Source organism: Toxotes jaculatrix, chromosome 15 (assembly GCF_017976425.1).
Source record: "Toxotes jaculatrix isolate fToxJac2 chromosome 15, fToxJac2.pri, whole genome shotgun sequence".
In the NCBI taxonomy this organism is placed as follows: Eukaryota; Metazoa; Chordata; class Actinopteri; family Toxotidae; genus Toxotes; species Toxotes jaculatrix.
This window is the reverse complement of record NC_054408.1, coordinates 19,617,123-19,639,389: the sequence shown is the minus strand read 5'-3', so window position 1 is coordinate 19,639,389 and position 22,267 is coordinate 19,617,123. Positions and strand designations below refer to the sequence as shown.

At 39.3% G+C, this 22,267-nt stretch overlaps 1 protein-coding gene across 2 annotated transcripts in view; it reads right to left on the bottom strand.

Moving 5' to 3' along the window:
• Positions 1 to 7,319: 7,319 nt before the first annotated feature.
• The window catches only part of ramp1 (receptor activity modifying protein 1), a 49,013-nt gene continuing 34,065 nt past the window's right edge, over positions 7,320 to 22,267 (bottom strand). For both annotated transcript variants that reach the window (XM_041057408.1, XM_041057409.1), the window contains exon 3: positions 7,320 to 9,363. In XM_041057408.1, coding sequence (XP_040913342.1) covers positions 9,108 to 9,363 — 256 coding nt within the window. In that variant the 3' untranslated portion in view covers positions 7,320 to 9,107. The remainder of the gene's footprint in view (positions 9,364 to 22,267) is intronic.

Sequence of the window (22,267 nt, the reverse complement as noted above, 5' to 3'; positions counted from 1 at the left end):
ATGTGACGCTGGAATTTCTTGTTACTCATTGGCAGACAAATAACCTGGCACCAATATATCTGCAGCTATCAGGGACAACAGATATATTTTATACATTGTGTTTGTACTGAAGGAAAAAAAGTTGTTTGTTGTTCCTGCCTCTGATTATGCCACGACCTCTGCGAACCAATCATTCTGCTGCTGTCAAGCTTTTAATCAGTTACTCTGGGAACTGTACTGGGTGGGTATTTCTGCACAGCGCGACACGACTGTAACGGTAAAATGTTTACATCGCCGTAGGGTCTGATTACCAAAGGCCCCTCACATATGTCTTTAGCTTTTTCTGTTATGCTCACTATTTAAAATAAATTCAGCGACTTAGTCTTTGAGCCCTGCTTTCAATTTATTTCTCCACAACATTTTTTTTTTCGTAATACCTTCCTCTGCCTGTTTTCTTCCCTCCAAGTCTCTCCCTCCCTCTCTCCTACAACCCCCCCCCCTCTAGAGACAGACCACTGTAAGGCCTCTGCAGAGCGTGAGACCAGTATGATGAAACTGCTTAATGTGACTGAGAACATAAATTGGAGCTGGTTCATAAATGCACACAACACCCATGCATCATTGTATATGTAGCTAGCAGTTAATTTTTTTTTTCACATTTTTTTTTTGCAAAATAGATCATGCCGGGATGGAAATGATTTTGTATACAACTATTATGGAACAAATCAACTAAGAGATTTGAAACGACAGTGTCAGATTTTTTTTTTTCTGTTTTTTTTTATTGAGTCACCATAAAACCTAGACCAGTTAATCTACTTTTTTGGGCAGATCTTGTTAGAGTCTCATCTCCCAGGATGCCTGTTGGCAGATTGAAGTGTTGCTTGAGGTTCTTTTGGGAAATAGTGAATAAGACAGAAATACACCAGAGCCACTTGGGACCAGGAGGAATTGAATTCTGACACACATACAGAGCACAGCAAATAGCATGTATTAATGGTAACAGCAGACATCTGTGAATGACATTATGGCATCTGTTATTAACCTGTGGGGACATCAGGAGGAGGACAGTGGGACCGGTCTCTGACGTCAGAGACTGAGAGGTCTCCTTTTACTACTTCCACCATTTTTTTTCTCCCACATTCTCCTCATTGTCCTCCTCACAGCTGGGGACAAGATAAACTGTGGCTGCAGGAAACTTTCAAATTAAATCATATTCCATATGAAATGTGATATTCAGATTATTGTTCATATATTATGATGGAGGAATTTTTTTTCTCATAGTTGATCTCACCAACACTCACACTGTACGGCCGTGACAATACAAAGTTGATTGCAGATAAGTAAAATTGAACACAGTAGTGTGAAAACAACTGAGAGCAGTACACTGGCCACTACTGTATTTTGCAAGCATGATTTTTGAATAAAGTTTAGAGGAAATACACACACACGCACATAAACAAACCAAAATTATGGAGTCAAAACAAAGTTTGTGGGGTGGTGAGTGTCTGCCTCATGGCCAAAGCTTTTTTTTTAATTGTTTTGCTGCATATTCAAAACACAAGGGCAGCACAGATGGGTAAGACATGCCTTTGCTCTGTTCTTTATAGTTTCTACATCGTAAAAACCACACATTCATTGCACAGTCTGCGCTCCAATTTCCTAAAATGGAAAATGATTTCCTACTTTGCATATGTGGAATGTGAAATCTAAGAGAGATTGAAATGTTTCTGTTGTCGGCTGCATCCCACACCAATGACCTCATGAGCATTTTGCGAGGTTTCAAGCATGGTTTACTTGCTAATTAGTTTCAAAAGGCAAAGTAATCTCAGTTGGCTCCTGCCGACATCCTCCTACTGTGCTCGTGAACCTTGTTGAGGATACTGCAATCAGTAGAGGTAATGTTTTTGAGAGGAAATTAAATGGGACGGCAAAGTCACTGGAGGAAAGACTGCAAATAATTTCTGTTGTTTACTAAATGAGCAGCTTATGTTTGATGGCAGAGTTGACAGCAAATGCAGGTGTTTACACAGTGCAGAGAAAATATGTGGAGGCTGAGAAACTGGACTGACATCCTGGCTTTGTAACAGCCCACAAACTGATTTCATAATGTCAGACACAGATTGCCACCAAGATCTTTTTTTTTAGTTTCCCCTTCGCAGTGTGACAGACAATTGTTGTGCTGCTCAGAAAACCAGACTGTGCCTAAATTAAACCATTTATCAGTGTAATAAGTCCCATTTTGATGACAAATATGTAGCATGAATGAAACAGCTACTAAATGGATGTCATGACTAGCCCCTAAGGGGGCTGTTCTCTGAACTCTTTTGGTTATGTTTTGAACTCTCTTTTTGACTCTTGGACTCTTGGAAGTTTTGTTCACTGCTCCTGTTTTATTTTGAAATCACGGCCCTTGTGTATCTTGTCTTGTCCTGCTTCCTGTCTTTGTCTTGTTTCCCTCCATTTGTGATTGTCTGCCCCGCCCTAATTGGTTTCACCTGTTGCCCATTGCCTTGTGTATTTAAGTCTTATTTCCCTGTGTCCTTGTTGGTTCGTCTGTGTCCATGCCCGAGTCTATTTCCATGCCTGAGTGTGTATCCGAGTCTTCCCCGTGTTTGTTCCTGTACCTGTGCCTAGCATTTTTCCCCACCTCATGGACTTACCTTGGTTTCCTGTGTTTGCATGTAAGGACGTTTTGTATTTTAGTTTGGTTTGGTTTCTGAGTATTTTTCTCTTGTGTGGATGATTTTTGGTTTTTTGAGTTTTGTTCCCTGGCCCTGGACACTTCCAGTGATTTTTGGTTCATTAAAAGTTTAAATTAAAAAAGTTACTCCTAGCCTGTCTTGGGGGTTATTGGACCTTGAGGTAGGACTGTTGTCAAGTCCTATTTTAACTCTATAATAAACTTTTCCCTCTAAAATGGTGGACTCAGAGATGGCAAAAATAGCACGCAATATTACCCACAAAATGACATTTGAACTATAATAGGGTAAGAGACAATGGAGATTCGTCCCATCTTGCCACTCTTTTGTCTCAGAGCCGCTGTCACATCACGAAGGTCGTATTCCACTCCAAACTGGAGCTTCCGTTTACTTTCTCAGTCCTGATATAAACGAACCAGCTCTTATGAATTGCTACTGACTCACACTGTAACAACAGTGACTGCGAGAGGCAGAACCTTGTGAAGCAGGAGGTTCAGAGATCCAGGGATTATGCTTCAAGGACGAGACACAATCAATCTAGATGAAAATTACAGTCCCACACAGCCTTCAGTGTGTGTTTTCAGTGTGGTATCTGCTACTTGGCTGAGCCTGAGCGTCTGTCTGCAGTTAAATTGCTCTGCCTGGAAGAGAACAGTGGAAGAACACATGCGTCCATGTATGTGGGTGTCCTTGTTCCTATCAGGTAGTGCCATCTAATCTTCCAAGCCACAGTAAACACTTTCAGCAGGTTAGTCGCACGCTCTGAGGCGGTGGCTTTTCTCTCCAAAGGGACATAGTTCCCTTGTGCTGTAAAGCTGTTGGAGAGAAAACTAGCTTGGCCTTGTAAGGCAGCTGTAAACACGTGTATATATAAGTGTTTATATAACACAAAGCAACACAAAACCAGCAATTCCTTTTACTCTGTTGAAAAGGCTGTAAAATTCAGTTCTGTCCTAGTGTGGCCCTCAAGTGTGTGGCAGACTCATTTCTGGGCTGATACTAAGGGTTTGGGACTAAAATACAAATATACCCATTAAATATTAAATGCTACTATTAAGTATTAGGTACATCCACTGTTGAAATTACCATGCAACTTATACACTGACAAAATTTTGAGTGCATACTGATGATTTTGTCCTTGTGTCCCATCAGTCTTCAGATACCACTCTGCTGCAGAATCATTCTGTTGCATGTTGCAAGGTTTATCAGCATTGTTTTAGCTTGTGATATCAGCAGCAAAGGATTGAATATTTTGTCGTGTGAGTACATTAGAGGGTAGGCTAACTTATTCCTGGTGTTATCTTATGACATTATCTGTTATGATGTCTATATGTTTTTATATGTTTTATGTTCATTTGAGTATAATTTGAGTCAGTGAGATGTAATTTTTTTATGCAGTTTTCAGGTCATAAAGCTCACTGCAATAAATAAATACAAGGAATAATGATACCATGCTGAGAACAAGTAAGAGTGTGACTGACCTAGATTGACAAGGTTGATAAGTATGTGCCTTTGTGTGGTAAAATGGGTCGACTCTGGAGATTGTGCACACTTTGAAATACAATGAGGCCTAACCTAGCAAAGTCAAATTTCTCTCAAGCATTCTTTGGATGAAAATGAATACTTGACGAGTACAAGCTGAGAGCTCATTTTAACTGAAAAATGCACAGTTTTAGCCCTGCAGCTCTTCTGCAGCACACACGGAAATGACTCATGAAAATCATCATGTAAAGAAACTTTGAAAAAGCTGATAATAGTGTGCAGGTATTATCTGCCTTCTCCTGATAAGGATTACCATACATCACCACTTATGATTCACCTTATCAGAAGAGCTTAGAAAAATGAATGTGGTGATGAAGTTGCTGTAAAAATGTATAATCAGTATAGTCAGAACTGCAAGAAATTTGGATGATGGTTATGTTTAGTATAAAACTAATGAATAAAATTATTTATTTAAGCTCAATTTTCTCAAAAATTCTCTGATAAAATAAAATTTTTTCCCTGTGTTCCTGTGGTGAAGTGCTATTGTGTGATACTGTTGGTGTTAGTGTGTCTTCATTCGTTCTTGTTGATTACAGTTAAAAAGTGGGTGCTGTTAGGGCACCATTTGTTGTTGGGGTTGCTTTGTTGTGAAAAATCTTCTTCACCACTTTATCAGAGGACTTTGATAAGTAGTCAAACAGTCCAAGGAGGACTGTTTGGAGGTCAAGAAGGAGCTCTGACCTCTATGACCTCAACACATTTACTGTCCTTGGTTATTATATCATTATTATTAGCAGCTTAGCCTGTCATTGTTACTGACACAATATCTGCTGGCCTTGCAGTCACGTGCAGCTTCAGCGTCTGAATCTCCTCAGGTCGCCTTTCTCCTCCATAAATTATTCACCAGGGAGAGTCAGTGCTTTAGTGAGGTGAGTTGGTGTAGGTGGAAAAGGTCATGGCTGGTAGCAAGCCCCTGATAGTCTAAAACACACTGTACACTAAAGTATTTGTATTATTGTGTAATTAGTTTTAAAATAATTTTTGAGCATTAGATACTGTGCTTTTTATTAACCTTTGTGAATTGAGTGTGTACTGTAAACTCACTGGTGTCTTCACAGACAGGAGTATGTGACAGGCAGGCTTTCAAACTGATGGACAGAGGTTGTTCAGGATGGTAACACCACGAGGAGCAAGGAAAAAGACTTACGCAGACACAGTTTAACTGGTTCTAAAATCTGGCACAAACTTGACTTTGCTCGTGAAAAGAAAGATTCTTGTATTAAGCAGCTCAAACTGTTAGCTACCTATGTAGTTAGCTTGCTAGCTACCTTGTATTTTGTTTAAAATATTTAACACGTTCCACCTGTGGCAGCTGAAACAAGTTGTGAGAACAACACTGACAACCAATCACGCTTCAAGTTGATAGAATGAACTCATTTATTCACGCATTTTGATTGACTGGCGACCAGTCCAGGTTGTACCCCACCTCTCGCCCATAGTTAGCTGGGATAGCGTCTAGCTCCCCTGCTACCCTGATGGATCAAGCGGTAAAGAAAATGGATGGATGGAGCAACATTAGCATTAATTTGGAGTTCACCTGGTGAATCTAAGTGCAATATTCACATTCCTATTAGCTCTTTTTAGCTCAATTTTATCACAAGTGGAAGAATGGAGCTTCATGGACAGGAATTTGGCTGCCAATGTGTTTCACAGCGTTAGAGCACTTAGTGAGAGAATATGGTGCAGGTGCCAATTAATACAATAAGTAAGGGCTTTTATTATTTATCCCCACAGTTAAATTAATGAAAAGCATAGAAAAAAAATAGAAAGGATGACATATTAATTACCAGTGGACTCAAAAATGAGAGGTATGAAGCTTGTAAAGTACAAAAATCTGTAGTATTTTCCTGATGTTTTCACTCATTTTGTCTGATCAGACCTTTGGTTGAATGTGGTGGAGCTATGACAGGAATAATAACAAGTAACACCATAGAGATGATAAATGGTTAATATGTCCCACCCCAGCTGGTGTAATGGACTGTGTATGTACTGTATGTCTACAGTGATACAAAGCCATCCGATCAGCGTAATTCAGATCAGCTGTGTAGGTTTACTATAGGTGTGCAGTGCCTTTATGTCTTTGTATTAAATGTCAAGAGTAAAAGTAATTTCCATACATAATGAATAGTGACCATAGTGAGTCCAGAGGGAAAAGGGAGCACATACTGCTTTCTTGTGTTGTTATTATGAGGTGCTAGGACAAACATGTCAACATCTTAAACTGTCATGGAAAAGACAGTGTTAATTGCTGTGTTACAGGATATGATTAGCTCTAGAGCTGGGAGAGGGAGCACTCTCATTTAAATTTCCATGCGGCAGGCTGTGTGAACTGACATGTACAAATTTACTGAATGGCAGTCACACTCCCTCTAAGACCAGTCCTATGGAAGCTATTTATACTTTGTGCTATGACTGTTTGACAAAGTGGCAGACTTGAGACTTGGACTCCTTGACTTGGACTTGACTGCTGAACAGGTCTTAACCGGTAAAATCCCAGAACAATAAAAAAATTAATAGGACAGCGTCCGGCAGGCCTTGCATAACCACCCACCTTGAATATTTAATTATCTGGCCTGTGTACTGTAAAAATATTGAAACAGGAAAGTTAGATGTCCAAACACCATGCCATCTTAAAAATCAGAATTCAGATTCTGACTTACCTTAATGGACATCAGACTTGTCTTATAGTCATGTGTCTTAAATATAGGCCAAGATACAGTGTTGTATTCTTACTATGCCTTCATTTACTATTTCTCTGCAAGGACATTACTACTCTCCAATCTTTCTATGTGTGATACCTGAGGACACAAAGCTTTATGCCATATGAACAGGAGACCTTTGTTTTATTTCCATTTTTTCTAAATATATCCTTTCCTTTCTCATATTTTTCACACTTCAGCAAATAACATGGGGGCTTGAACACAGTGCATTCATTATGACTCAAAGCGGTACACTCAGCCACGCATACATTAGTGCAGGCTTCATCGTTCGTATTTAACACATAGCATCCACAAGCCTTTTGTACCATCTTCATCTCATTAGAAACAGAAATACGAGTCCTGACAGTGTCAGACATATTAATCAGACATTTTATTGGACTTTTCTTCATGATCATAGATTTTAAAATTCAATCATTAGAAGTCACGCCACCGAAAAAACTTAGACATTTCATAGCAAACGATGCCCTCTATTTTCCAAGAGCTTTTGGCACAAAGTACAAAGTAAAAGCATGTTGGGGAAGTGTGGGTGTGTTTTCAAGTGTGTTTTGCTGACAGGCAGGTTATAGGTCAATGAATCTATAAAGGAAAAAGAGCATTCAAAAATATCAATGAGGAAACAGTTCACACGGCACACTTTACCACACAAGGATATCATAAATCAATAGAAACCTAAGGTCTATGATACACAAACCGTGCTTTAGGCTATGGCAACATTCAGCAGCGATGTGCGTTGGCTGACTTAATCCATCACTTTATGTTCTCTCTTTACTTGGAATTGTGATTTCTCCACTGTGAGTTTCTTACTGTTTGTTCTCTTTTTCATTCTTTCATGCTTCATGTTATCATTCATCTGGGTGCAAATCAACAGCAGTAATTGTCGGGATAGTGTCTTTCGACACAGTAAACAACATGGATAACAGAGGCATTTGAGGGTGAAAAATGAGAAAGAATGTAAGAATTTTTTTGGTTAATTAACAGTCTGCGGTCTGCTGACTTTTAGCTGTGTATGTAGGCCTTCAAAGGCATTCAGTGTGGCGTTTCTTCATTTTAGTTTCCTTGGTGGATGGAGGATGGAGCTCATCCAAATTGGGGCCTCGACCCCCGCGTGGCTATCGTCTCTCTGTGTGTCTGTCACCGGTGCAGCACATCTGCCAGTCTTCGGTGTGCGACGTTGTTATCTCCTGCAATTTTTTTTTTTTCAGCTGGTCCAGTTTGCATGATGCAGTGAAAACACATCTTCATTTCTCATTCAGGAGAGAGACTGAGCTGCAGCTACGCCAAGAGATGAGGCCAGGGTGTCTGATATGAGCAGAGGAAATGAAAACTAATTCTACTCCCACTGTAACTTGACAACGACCCATCTGCATGATTCAGAGCATATAATTATATACGTCCGTTAAAATCAGTTATCTTTGCAACACACAAAAAGACAAGATTTGCAACTAAGAGAAATTAATTTAGTGTACTATGGTTTGTTGTCTTGATTGTGTTACAGAGACATTCTGACAATCCACTGAGAGATTAATCTCATGTCGTACATACTGTGTATATATTTACAGTATATGTATATACACAATCTGATATCCCTGGGTCAGAGTAGAGAGGTCAGAGTAACTGTCCTGTTGTATCCTTGTCATAGTGTCAAACAGATAAACAGATCTCTTCTTTTTGTTCCTGTAGAGTGGTTATTTTCACGGCCTCCAAAAACAGTTGTTAAATTCTTGTTTCGTAGAATTATAATCACATCCAAAATTCTTTGAGGCAGTTTCTCTCTATAAAGGGATGTTTTGTTTTGTTTTCATATATATTTACAGTATCTTTCCACCAGTCACTGTTCTGGTCCAGATTAGATTCAGGTGAGCAGTTCAGCTCCTCTTTGCTCTGAAGCAAAGAAATGATTTCAGTCCATGTTGGGCCGAGCTGAAAAGGCTTTGTGTTGGTGTAGATGCGTTGAAGCACTGAAGTAGGATCTGATTTTAAATTTATCTCATTCAGCTCCTCCTCCAGGTCCATAATTCTGGTGCAATTGAAACCCTTTCCCCAGAAATTAAACACTCAGGAAAAGAGATCCTTTGGTCCCTTAGGGTGAGAACAGTGCAACCTTAGGGACAAAAAAAAGTACCTCTTGTCTTGAGTCCTGTGAAACTGGACCCCCTCCTTTCCTTCACTACATTATCCCCTCACTGCGTTTGCTCCTCCACACCACCAGGGCTGTCATGAGAAGGGTGACCAGGATGGGCACTACAATAAAGGTACCCAGGATGCGGTTGGGTGGGTCCATGGGAAGCCGTCCAGAGAGCGCGCAGTCATGGAAGTAGTGCTTGTGGACTCGGATGAAGAACTCGTCCACCAGCCGGTTTGGCCAGAAGCACTCCATCTTCAAAGCCACCAGGTATGTGCAGTTTGTCAGGTCACCGTAGATCCTGTGTGTTGACAGCACAAAAGAAAGGGAACAAGGTTACACAGTAAAGCTTCATGCTTTGCATGCTCTTTGCTGTTATAAGTTTACATGCTGTGTGTTTTATTGTTGTTATAATGGATAAAAAAAAACATCTGGCTGAGGGAGAACGGTAAAAAAAAGAGTGTTATAAAGTGTTATATCAGCAGATAAACACACAGTTTAATCCATTCTTTACAAGTTTTCTCACGTTTTTAGTTTTGGAGAGGACAAAAAAAAGAGACTGCTGCTGCATCTTAAAATGCACAGTATTAGTTAAAAAAACAAAACAAAAACTAATTCTTATTCGTTTTGCTTGAGACTAAACATACAACACAGCAAGTGTATTCTCAATTTAAAAAAAACACTTATTAAGAAATAAAAAATTGAAACAGAACAACAACAATAACAACAAAGGCTTGAGCACAGGCTTGGAAATAATTTTATGATGAAATAAGATAAAATAGCAAGTGTAAGTAGGAGCTGAGGTAAGAGACAGACTCTTTGACCAGATTGTCAGAGAGCTCAGATGCAAAACGTGTTCACTGTTGGAATCCCTCACCACAAATAAATAAAATAAGATTTAGACTCTTGTCCTGTTAGTCTGTTGTTTAGGCCTGGTTTATACAGTAGCCTATATATGTATGTGTTGCTCCTTCACGGTAATTGAGGTAATGACCCATGAGTATGGCTGAGCACACAAAGGTCTCTGCAACTGCACAAGTCAGGCACATTATAACACATATAGCATATAAGGTTCAGGCAACAGTTCACACGTACATAGACCACGCACACATACACACACTTGCACTGTGACATTTGATTGACTGAAGTTCATTAATGGCATGTCTTCTGGTGTTGAGTGCAGTTCAGAAGTAACACCAAAACAATAACTGGACTACACACCGTTTGGGCTGTAGGTGTTTCCAATTTTAATTCTAATCAGGCTTTTTCCTTATTGATCTTTTGAAGATCAATTATCATCACCTTATATAAGCGTTTTAGCTAGTGTAGTAAGAAAGCAGTTGCCAATTTACACATCTAGCAGATCCAGAGCAACATTAGTATTCATTTAGGGTCATGTCTCTGGCTAATTTAAATCCAATACTTACTCTCCTTTGAACTCTGTCTGTGCTCCACCAGCTCCTGAGGGAGACATATTTAGCAGCTAAATGCTCCACTGAGTTCAGCCGATAGTTGCCAACTTTGATTGCCTGCCATTTGGTGCTGGGCGGCAGTGCACAGAGGTTCTATCAGTGCCTTTTCGAGGAAGGCAGATGACTCCTGCTGCTGCTGGAAATTTAGTTAATGAGAGCCATGAGACTGAATCAAAACAGTAAAACCAGAGCGGTGCTAAAATGCTCCCTAAACCTGAAGAGAACTGCAGAGTCGGGTGATAATTCTCTATGGGTTCATCACTGCAAATAACCCCTTTCAAATTACATGCAGTCATCTGACCCACTGTTAATATTAAAGTATCAGATAGTGCAGCTTTAATATCCAAACAAGCATTGTCTCTAGTAGAGAATATCTACATGTGCTCACTGACTCTGGTCTGCACAACTCAGATTTAATGTTTGTTTAATATTCTAACAGCTTTTGATGTTGCACCCCGACACAAGGCCTTTCTTTGTGCAAGTGTTGTAGATGTAAACAGCTCGGGGCTGCTTGGCACTGGACCAGTGCTGCGGAGCAGTGTGGTTGCTTCGGGTGGCAAGTTCACTCTGTCTGGATGTGCACTTCCTTCCTCTGCTGTGTCCTTGAAGTTTTACAAATCAGTTGTGGAGGAGACAAAAAGAATTCTGGTCCCGCTGTCAGTCTAATGAGCTCTGAGGTTTCTGGGGATGTTTATGAGTCACCGACCGAAAGAAGCCGCAGTGGAGTCGCGGCGCGGGTTGTGAACAGAAAGAGACGTAGTTGGTTACCAGTTCACCTCATGTGGTTAAAGGTAGCGTCAGATTTGGTGAGTGTGTGCATGTGTGTGTGCACATGTACAATTCAGCGAACTACTGAATTCTGTTAGTATCTTTTTTTTTTTTTTTTGTCATCCAGCCAAAGAGAATTAGCCTGCGTGACATAAGGCTGCTTAGCAGTTATACACCTCACTGTTCCTCTTATGCTGTGACCAAGGCATTCAGGACTGTGCTGAGGTCTTTCTAAACTATTCAGCTGCTGTACACTCTCCGTGAGGCCACGGGGCAAGTGTTTGAGCATATTTGTGAGGCAGAAGGAACATGCTTGTATGTATTATGCATGTATACCCCATTATGTATTTATAGTTTTTTTTTTTTTTTTTTTTTACGATTAATAAGAAAGAAAGAAAGAAAGAAAGAAAGAGCTGGCAGTCAGGGATAAGACAGGGAAATAAAAATGAGGCAGTCAGGAGGAGGATGTGAAATGTGACTGGCTGATGTCAGTGTAACAGCCATGTATGGTTTGTTTCCTTTATGATCTCTTTCTCCATTTTATTCCATTTTTTTCCTCTCAGCATTTCTCCCTGTGGTGCTGACATCCAGAGCTGATCTCCGTCCTAACATTAAGTGTCATAACCAATAATATCACCACAGATAGTCAGCATTGATTACATGCTGATGGAGTACAACTCCAGGATTAAAAGTGTTAGCAGTGTGAGTGCTGAGGCACAGAGTCCATGGCCTATTTTGTTATTCTTCAATTAACATAAATCTCAAAGGAAACAGGTTTCGTTCAGCTCAGTGGTGGTGTTTCATTTGAAGTTCTCTCCGTGGTAACGGGATCGCTGTCGGCTGCAGTGAAATTCCAGATGTTGGAGAACTGAATTAAAATGACTCAACGTGAAGGTTGAGTGAAAACAAATGTTTGGATATGCTTTGTGTTCGTTGCTCTTGTCGATGATGATGGATTTTTTGATGCTAAAGCTCTTTGATTACATTGCTGTGTTTAACAAACGGCAGAGTTCCCTCATCCTAATGCACACTGGATGCTTATGTTAGCACAAATGAATTTTGAGATGGATCACTGTGCAACTAGTCTGCTTCATCAAATGCTGTTGAGGGGCCAGAGTACGTTTACCATTTCTTGATGTGCCCATTCCAGATTTGCCACTTTAAGTTGAATCTTCAGAACGGAGATGAGAAGGTTTACAGAGATAGTTCGTCTTATTTACACAAAGTGCCGGGACAGTTTCACACAAGGTTTGCTATTCTAAACAGCAGAGGAGTTTTTCCTCCGACTGTTATTTACCATCACTTTAGATCTCCTGATAACTATGTGAAGATAGAAGACATTTCTTTTTAAGGGGGTAAATGTGCATCAGAGACAGAACTGGAGAACTTGTGAAGATCAGTGCAAGAGCAGGGAAAGATTCTCTGTAGTGTTTACCAGAGAGAAAATGTATTTACTCTTTCCTCGTGTTTAAACTAACAAACCAAATGATAACACTGAAGCTTCATTCAGTAAACACTTCTGTACTGTACCAAAGGGCAGAATCAACTTGGGTAAATTTAAATGAATCTGTGTTAATTAATAAAATAGCATTTAAACACAGTATCATTCACATCATCATGAGCCCTAAAGTTCTGTCTGATCCCTTAAACACATGTAACTGTCGGATTGAGCACAGAACTGATAACATATCACATGTTCGGTTTAAACAGAAGTTCAGTTCAGTTGTTCATCACTGTGCCAGATTCTATACAATCTGTGTGGGACTGTGTGCCCACTCTCACCTCAAGTGCTTTTCTTTTCTTTCTTTCTTTCTTTTTTCTTTTCCTATTTTAGCTTTTTAAATTCTGTGTGGGAGATGAAGAATGGAACATGGGTTTGAAGCGGTGGTAACTGTGAGCTTGTGAGATGATGTCTATGATGTATTTAGGCAAAACTTTTGTGATCATGTGAAAAAAGAATGTGCATGATCATGTCTGAAGGTGTGAACATGTGAATAAAATAGGTGATATGGAGATCTGTAGAACTGATTTGTCATAGTACAAATAGAATAAAGTTTTGCACACATGAACAGGGAGGTTGCAAAAAAATAAATAAATAAAAACACCTTATTATGTATAGACATGAAGAAATGGAAAAACAGAGCACAACACAGACAAAGGTGTAGAAATAAAGAGAAAGAGACAGGTCCATTGCCTCATTGACCACATTTATTATAAAACTGTCCCACATGTGAGAGATGAAGGACAGAGACAGCTCAATTAGGCAGGGACATACTGTTTTAAGTAGTTTGATCTGTTGACTGATGAGTGCAATGTGAATAAATAAAACCTGGACACAATGAATAAATAAAACTGATGCAGAGAAAAGCTGCTCCAGTGACTTGAGAAATGACTCAGGACTGACTGACGGACACTCAGAGACAAGTGGGGGAGGTGGACAGATAGGAAGGTTATCTGGATGCCGTTATTTATTCAGTTGACATTGCAAAAAGACACAGTATGCTTTATGAAGCATACTGTTATCATTTCACTATAGGCAGAGAGACAAGAGCAATAAATCTCATGATCTCTGCCAAGGATGTGGCCGAGGAATGAATAGTTTTTTTTTAGAGAGAGTTTTGTACATTTCCTCTATTCAAAAAAACAAAATTCCCATTCCCATTACTGACAAAGCTGCACAGAAGCTAAAGCAGGACTGATACTTTCCAAGGCAACCTTAGAAACCACACTTATTGTGTAATGTTTTCCTTTAAATTGACTAATGGTATGCTGGCACTGGCACTGGCAACATATTTCTCATTTGAGAAACCCACCTAAAGTAAAGAAAATCATTTATCAGTCATTTATGTCTTATAAAGTTTATATTTAGCAAGGTGAATAGCAAGGTTTTAAACCGCTCTTTGAAATTGCCATCAGAGAGGTAAATGTCTCTAGCGTCCCGCTGTGTTGTAAGGCACAGACTGAGGTGTTCAGGCTGACTTTGTTAAAAAAAAAAAAAAAAAGAACACAGCCCTCTCATTCATTTGAATGAGGCCAGTCTGGCAGCAGCTGACACGTGGGGCTCTGGCAAAAACAATGCAGTTGTCCACAAAAAAAACAAGCTCAACTTCTGCTCCAAAGCACTAGGATGTCTTTGAGCAATGTTCTGCACTGGCCAATCAGATACATCCAAGTGCACATTCTGTATTTGTGCTGTGTTTGACACAGGGATGATTTTCAGTGTGATCGACCAGTTAGTCCCTGTGAGTAATTAAAGGTAGATCAGAGAGCAGAGGAGTGAATTCATGACGAACACAAAACAACCATGAGTTTGCTTTATCAAATCAGACAACTGACTATTACAGAGTTTATTTAAATTTAGTTTTACAGATGGATGCACTGCCAGTGTCTGTTAACAGAACATAGAACGTAACGTAGAACCCTGAAAACATTTCGCAAACTTGCATAAATGCCAGAAAAAGTATTTGGGCGTTGATTTTTTTTTTTTTTTTGCCAGCACAAGACCAATAGTTTAAGACTGTGACAAAATTGTCAGTGTTTCATGTCAGCAGCACCAGTTATCAGCAGTAAGACTCTTTAAGAAAATGACTGTCCTGAACAAATTTCTTACTTTTCAAGCAAACACCTGAAGGTATTCTCAGAATTGCATATTACTGAGTTTTCCCTTCATGTTGGGACTCATTTTATACTGAAGGCTCTCATAAATACTGTATATCTGATTTAAAATGAAGTGCATAATGATACTAAAGCTTTATTCAGTTTTAATGAACCAATTTTTCAAATTTCAGTCTGGTGTAATAAACATAACCCTGTTTTTTTGTTTTTTTTTCATATCTACATTTACAATTTTGTTCAGAAGTGATGTTCTTTCCTTTTTCTTACCATATTTAGCCAGAAGTGCATAAGCACCAAAGAACAGTTCAGTCTCTCCGAGGACTGACTAGAACTGAGCTTGTGGACCAATCTATTGGCTTTGAATTATCCAAAGATACTGCAGAGAAGATAAAACACCCCCCCTATCATGTGATTTCTGTGTCTGGTCATCAGTCTCCCCTTGGTTTCAAAATCTAACTTCCCTGATCCGAACATCATGTCAAAACCAAAAAAGGATTTCTGTCATCGCTGATCACTTGAGTCAGCACCCTCCGAATGTGCCACTAATTCTAAAAACAACAAACCATGAATACAGTTATCAGGTCAGCAGTTCCCACTAAGTTTTTAATTGTTCATGTTCCTTTTTTTTTTTTTTCTGAGATTCTCTGGCAACAGTTTACGTGCAGGGGAATACAGGATGGCTAAGCAACAAAGACGCTGCAACTCTCACTGGAGATCAAACAAAAGCAGCTTTCTGGGGCAATACTGCAAAAAGTTTTGATCCACAGTGATACTGTCATTAGACTTTTGTTCACTGTGACTGAGGGAACATCTGATAAGATAAGAAGGAGATTCCTTGGGGTGGGATGGGTCAGGAAGCATCAAAGAATTGTGGTAGAAGCTAAGCACAGGAAAATTAAAGATTATTTTCATGTTACACACAGATACGTATCTATGCTGATTTTCCAGTTCGCAGTTTCTAAACATGATCAGGTGTCACTATTCATCTCCTATGTCCACATACTGCTGAACCATGTGTCGTCACCTTAACCTGGATCTCATGTAAATATTTTGGCGAGATCACCTCAGAGCAGAGAGGAAGAGATTCCTCTATCTGAAAGAAATCAACCAAAAAAAAAAAAAAAGAAAAAACCCAAAGCAGGCCAAGCTGTCACTACACAGCACATCAGACAAAATGTTCTTTTTCTTTCTCTACTTTGTTATTCTACGAACATCCCACATCCTCTTTTTCTCTGGGGGAAATTGAACATCTGAGTTTGTGCACAGTGTGTGTGAGCAAAATATTTTTGCAAAGTTTGAAAGATGCATATTTTCAAATTGTGTAGCAGTTTCTTGTTCTTTCTGGCCCCCAGAATACACACACACACACTTTTATCTGTTTATATTTATTATTATTTTTCTTTTCTCTCCCTCTGTATCTGTTTCAATTCAGTCAATACCAGGATGTGAACAGACAGGGCTTAGGGTGTCTCTTGAAGTTTTAGTTTTGACATGTGTGTGCTTGTGTGTGTGTGTGCTTATGTGTGTGAGTAGCTGCATGCAGCCTATATTTGCACATACAGTGGGTACGGAAAGTATTCAGACCCCCTTAAATTTTTCACACTAGCCATTTGCTAAAACCATTTTATTTTTTCATCAAGTTCATTTTTTTCCTCATTAATGTACACACAGCACCCCGTATTAACAGAGAAAATTTTTGCAGATTTATTAAAAAAGAAAAACTGAAATATCACACAGCCATAGGTATTCAGACCCTTTGCTGTGACCCTCATATATTTAACTCAGGTGCTGTCCATTTCTTCTGATCATCCTTGAGATGGTTCTACACATTCATTGGAGTCCAGCTGTGTTTGATTATACTGATTGGACTTGATTAGGAACGCCACACACCTGTCTATATAAGACCTTACAGCTCACAGTGCATGTCAGAGCAAATGAGAATCATGAGGTCAAAGGAACTGCCTGAAGAGCTCAGAGACAGAATTGTAGCAAGGCACAGATCTGGCCAAGGTTACAAAAAAATTTCAGCTGCACTTAAGGTTCCTAAGAGCACAGTGGCCTCCATAATCCTTAAATGGAAAATGTTTGGGACGACCAGAACCCTTCCTAGAGCTGGCTGTCCGGCCAAACTGAGCAATGGGGGGAGAAGAGCCTTGGTGAGAGAGATGAAGAAGAACCCAAAGATCACTGTGGCTGAGCTCCAGAGATGCAGTCGGGAGATGGGAGAAAGTTCTAGAAAGTCAACCATCACTGCAGCCCTCCACCAGTCGGGGCTTTATGGCAGAGTGGCCCGACAGAAGCCTCTCCTCAATGCAAGACACATGAAAGCCCGCACAGAGTTTGCTAAAAAAAAAACACCTGAAGGACTCCAAGATGGTGAGAAATAAGATTCTCTCGTCTGATGAGACCAAGATAGAACTTTTTGGCCTTAATTCTAAGCGGTATGTGTGGAGAAAACCAGGCACTACTCATCACCTGAAGATGAGAGACCTGAAAATGGCTGTCCACCAATGTTCACCATCCAGGTGTGAAAAACTTGTTGCATCATTCCCAAAGAGACTCATGGCTGTGTTAGCTCAAAAGGGTGCTTCTACTAAATACTGAGCAAAGGGTCTGAATACTTATGGCTGTGTGATATTTCAGTTTTTTTTTTTTTTAATAAATCTGCAAAAATTTCAACAATTTTGTGTTTCTCTGTCAATATGGGGTGCTGTGTGTACATTAATGAGGAAAAAAAATGATTTTAGCAAATGGCTGCAATATAACAAAGAGTGAAAAATTTAAGGGGGTCTGAATACTTTCCGTACCCACTGTATGTGTATTTGTCTTTGAGTGCTTTGTTTATATTTGAGGTATGAATTAGCTTCTGTGGCTTTGTTCATACAGTTTATATGTTTGTGTGCAGATGAGTCAGGATTTGCGTGCGTGTGTGTTCATGTAAATGTTTAGACAGGCATCAGGCATTACAATTCCAACAAGCACAAAACCTGCGGGACTTTGACGCATGTTCGTATAATGTCAGTAGCTCATTTCAGCTAACCACAACAAAATGATCCAGCAGAGGAATCTGGCTAAAACACATATGTATATCTTCTTGACATTGATGAAGTGGGTTTATACAAGTATTATTCTCAATAGGACAATATTACAAACTAGTCTTTGATAATGGCTGCTACATTTGCACAGAGTAGCAAACTATTCTGTCCCTGAACACTGCAAAAAATACAAATACGTAATAAAATACATTTTTACGTTACAGACACTGACTGTCATTCAGTGGAATAGCCTGAAACTTGCAGCAGAAAAGTGTATTGTGGTGCTGAGTGAACCTGCATGTGTCTGTGTGTGCAAATTTTAAACAAATAAGGGAACCATGTGCAAAAACACTGTTCTACAGCACAACTGCTGTTCAGAAACTCCACAAGGTACCTCAAACATCCCCCCTGGACATATTCTAAGATATTTGAAAATAATTATTTGAGCCACAAAAAGGCAGCAGTCAAAATTTGAATATTTATTCACTAAATCCCTGTTCCTGTATCAAGACCACTTACCTTTGCTGCCTTTGCTTTGATATAAAATTTCAGCATCTTTTTCGAAGAATATTTTCACATCAAAATTAAATTAAATTTAGTGGCAATTTAGTACTGGATAGAGCCTCCCTAACAAGCCACTGCAATCAGGTGGTTACCGTATCTACGAGGCTTCTGCAGCCTGGGAAGCAAAACTCAGGGCATGAACAATTACAGGTACAGGTAACCAATTTATTGATGATGATTCATAACTGAGGCTGCTGTGTTCGATATTGACAACTTCTATACGTTAGCCAAGAAGATTTCCTATATAGAGTATGTGCAGTGTTTGCGCCTGTTATCATGAGAAGATAATGTGAATGTTGGCATAGCAACATAAGGGGGGAGGGGCAGAGAGCGAGAAAGCGAGAGAGAGAGAGAGAGAGAGAGAGAGAGAGAGAGAGAGAGAGAGAGAGAGGCAATGGTGCACAATAAGGGGAGGAAAATATTCTTGGCAAAACTGATCCCAGATTCTCTTCCTGCTTCAACTGAAACCAATGGAACCAATGAGTCGACAAAGTGAATGTTTGCATTATTGATGCAAAGGCTCAGAACAAGGAGATGGCTCAATTAGCACAGGGACACGCCTCTTGTTATGCATTCCTCAAAGGGCTCCAGTATATACAGGCTCAAATCAATCTAATTTGAGGTATTCTCAAACATGGTTCTGTGTGCAAATGTCAATATACTAATAGCAAATAATACAGGAGAAGGAAACTTATAAAGGATTAGGTACAGGGCTGTTTTTACAGCAACAAAGAAAAAGAAAAAGGTAACTGTGCATTTGTTTCCTAGACTGAGCAGCAGATGAGTTTTACTGTGTGAATGTGGTGGGGAATGTGTTCCAGGCAGTAAACACATTGGGTCTGTAGTTACTGTAAACCTCCTCTGTATTAAACCAAATCACAGTCTTTTTTTATGTGAACATTTTACTGATATTTACAGAAATTTTACTGATTTTTAATATTCACTATCTAATTTGACACTATAATGTGTCAAATTTGTAAATTAACAACTTATCTTCGTTAAGTTTATTGCGTTTCTTTCAAAACATATTTGCTGTTGCAAATTAGTTGTAAATAAATGTAATTTCCAGAGGATTGTACCAGTTAGTTAAAAAAGTCGCTACTCTCATAAAAAGCATCCATAATACTAAATATTAATAAATAATACTTGAATTGGGGAACGGCACCAATTTTTGTGTTCATTATTTTGATATATGGAGAATAATTCAGGCCCAAACAAATGATAATTACAGGTTTTTATCTATGACTAGTGTACCAATTACTAGTCTAGGTTGCCTGAAGGATGATGCTGACAGGCTGCTTTCTGTTTGATCATGACTCAGTGTCTTCGTCCAGTCATGACATATCTGGCTAATACCAATGAAAAACCATCACAACTGAAGGAAATATTCAAATCATTGTCCTAATGCACGTGCATTGCGTAACAGCTGTAGTCATGGGGCAATCCAGGCAATGCTGGATGTAATCCAGTCATTAGAGCTGTAAAAACACACGGCAATCCATTTCTAATCACAGACTAATCAGCCGTTTAATCACAGAGGTCCACGGAAAGGGAACTTCAGTTAGCTTTCCACACTACTGAGCTCACTGGATTTTTCTGGCCCGGATTCTCACATAACCCAATGTGAGCTCACCCACAAAAGGGTTTTTAAATTATTACAGATGGCTGACAGGCATGCATGACTGACCGACCAAAATACCCTCCAACAACCACACAGGAAAAAAAAGGCTCTTGTAAAACCAAGAAATGGGGCTATTTTTAAACTAAGAGCCCGCAGTATGAAAAACAGAGACAAGGGCAAATGGAGAGAATTAGATCTTAATTAGGATTAATCAAAAAATAATAATATTGGTCTTTGGATTTATTGGAAAAACTCTTCTACTGTGTTCTGATCCCGTATTTATGTCACCCCAGCTGGTGACAGTAAGCTGATTTTAAAGAATTACTGGTCAAGATCACCCAAATCAACACATGAGCATCGCTCCCTTTCTGGAAATGAATATGCTATGTGAAATGAGCAAAGCATATAAAACTGTGAGAAAATGAAGACTTGTAATTAGGACTTTAAAGACATGTTATCAAGGCTACAGGGGTTAATAAAAAAGAAATTCTTTGTGTTAGAAAATATGTTCTCCTCTGAGAATTTGTGTGCAATTGTTTACACAGAATATGAAATTATAAATGAAAGAAAGCTGAAATTATTTTTCCAGTGTTTAGCAGAGTAGTTGTGTGTGTGTATGTTTTAGTGGCTAAGCTAAGCTGCTGCCACACTGAACACAGTAATGTAATAATGTGCCACAATTAGCTGGCTAACCCAACAGACAGGGCGGTTGGAGGAGCTGATACAGCCGACAGGCTCTTTTGCTGCTGAGGTTGGCAGATGGATTGACTACAGTGCTACAGCAAGAGCATAGTTAATAGGCCCTATACATATTTATAAAAAGTTGTCGAGGGCATCTGAATTTTCTTTTTCCTTTTTTTTTCATCAAATGCACATACATCCTGTTGCATGTTTATTTTTCTCATGTCAAACTAAGAAAACAGATCCTGATTTATTGAAGTATTCAGTGTTTCAGTTTGCTTTATTTGCTGACATTTCACAGACTTTTGGGATCTTATCTTAAAAGAAAACAATGTTTTACAAGCGTGTGACTTTTGTAAAACATCATTCTAATGTCTAACTAACCTTACATGTAGCACAAGTGGATAGAAGCATAATAATAACAATAAATTCAATATTCAGTACTTTGACATCAATTTGGACTGCGAAAAGGAAGGGCTAATCCTGATCTCTAATCCTGACATTAACATTCATTCGATGTCCTGCTGTCCTGCTGACGCTCTTATGAGGATAAACAGCAATGATTAAGTTGTATTTAATAATCACTGTGGTCATTGGATTAAAAGCACAAATTCTTGTCCTAGTTTTTTTTTTTTTTTTTTGCCAGAAGACCTTTTCTGTTATATTGGCTGCAGAAAAAGATCACTGTAAACTCTCAGACACTTAATAATAGGACTTATGCCCTTCGGCTTGAAGCAATTAAACTGTTACTTTGTTCAGAGATGTCGCACCAAGTAATTGGACATGACAGCTGAATACCAAATCCTCTATTATTCTCTATTTTTCTCTCCAGCAGTTTTATAATGGCCCTATCTTTGAATTTAACATCGGTGCCAGTCATAGTAAACACCTCTGTCTGATCATTTTTTCCGGTCCATTTTCCTCTACAGATGCCGGCTAAATCTCTGCACATCCTCCCAGCGTAGGCAGTGACCCCGGTGGCATGTGTATTATTGAGAAGTGTGTGACTCTCTGACCTCACGTAGCAGCTCCAGGGCGCCCAAAGCTATGAAAACTTTATTGGGAGCTTTAACGGCTGAATGAGAAAAAAAAAAAATCATGATGGAAGTAAAAGATGGAGAGTGAAATAAAGATTTATGGTTAAGACTGTGGTGAAGTGTTGGCCAGTGGGCACTGTTTGGCACTGTGTGTCAAAGCTGGATATAAATGGTCATACCTGGGCTAACAGTTTGATAGCTATAATTACAATGAGATACAGTTTTATTATATTTTATGCACCTACTTGTTTATGTGTTCTGCAGACATGTGTCAGATGAGTGTTGAAAATGCTGACCCCGAGTGCTTTAATTTTTAAAGCTGTGCCAGCAGCATGCTGGAAAATGTTCAAATTGAACATAGATGGTGACATGTTTATCATTCCTGTCTCCAGCTGGATTGTCTGTCTTTCCA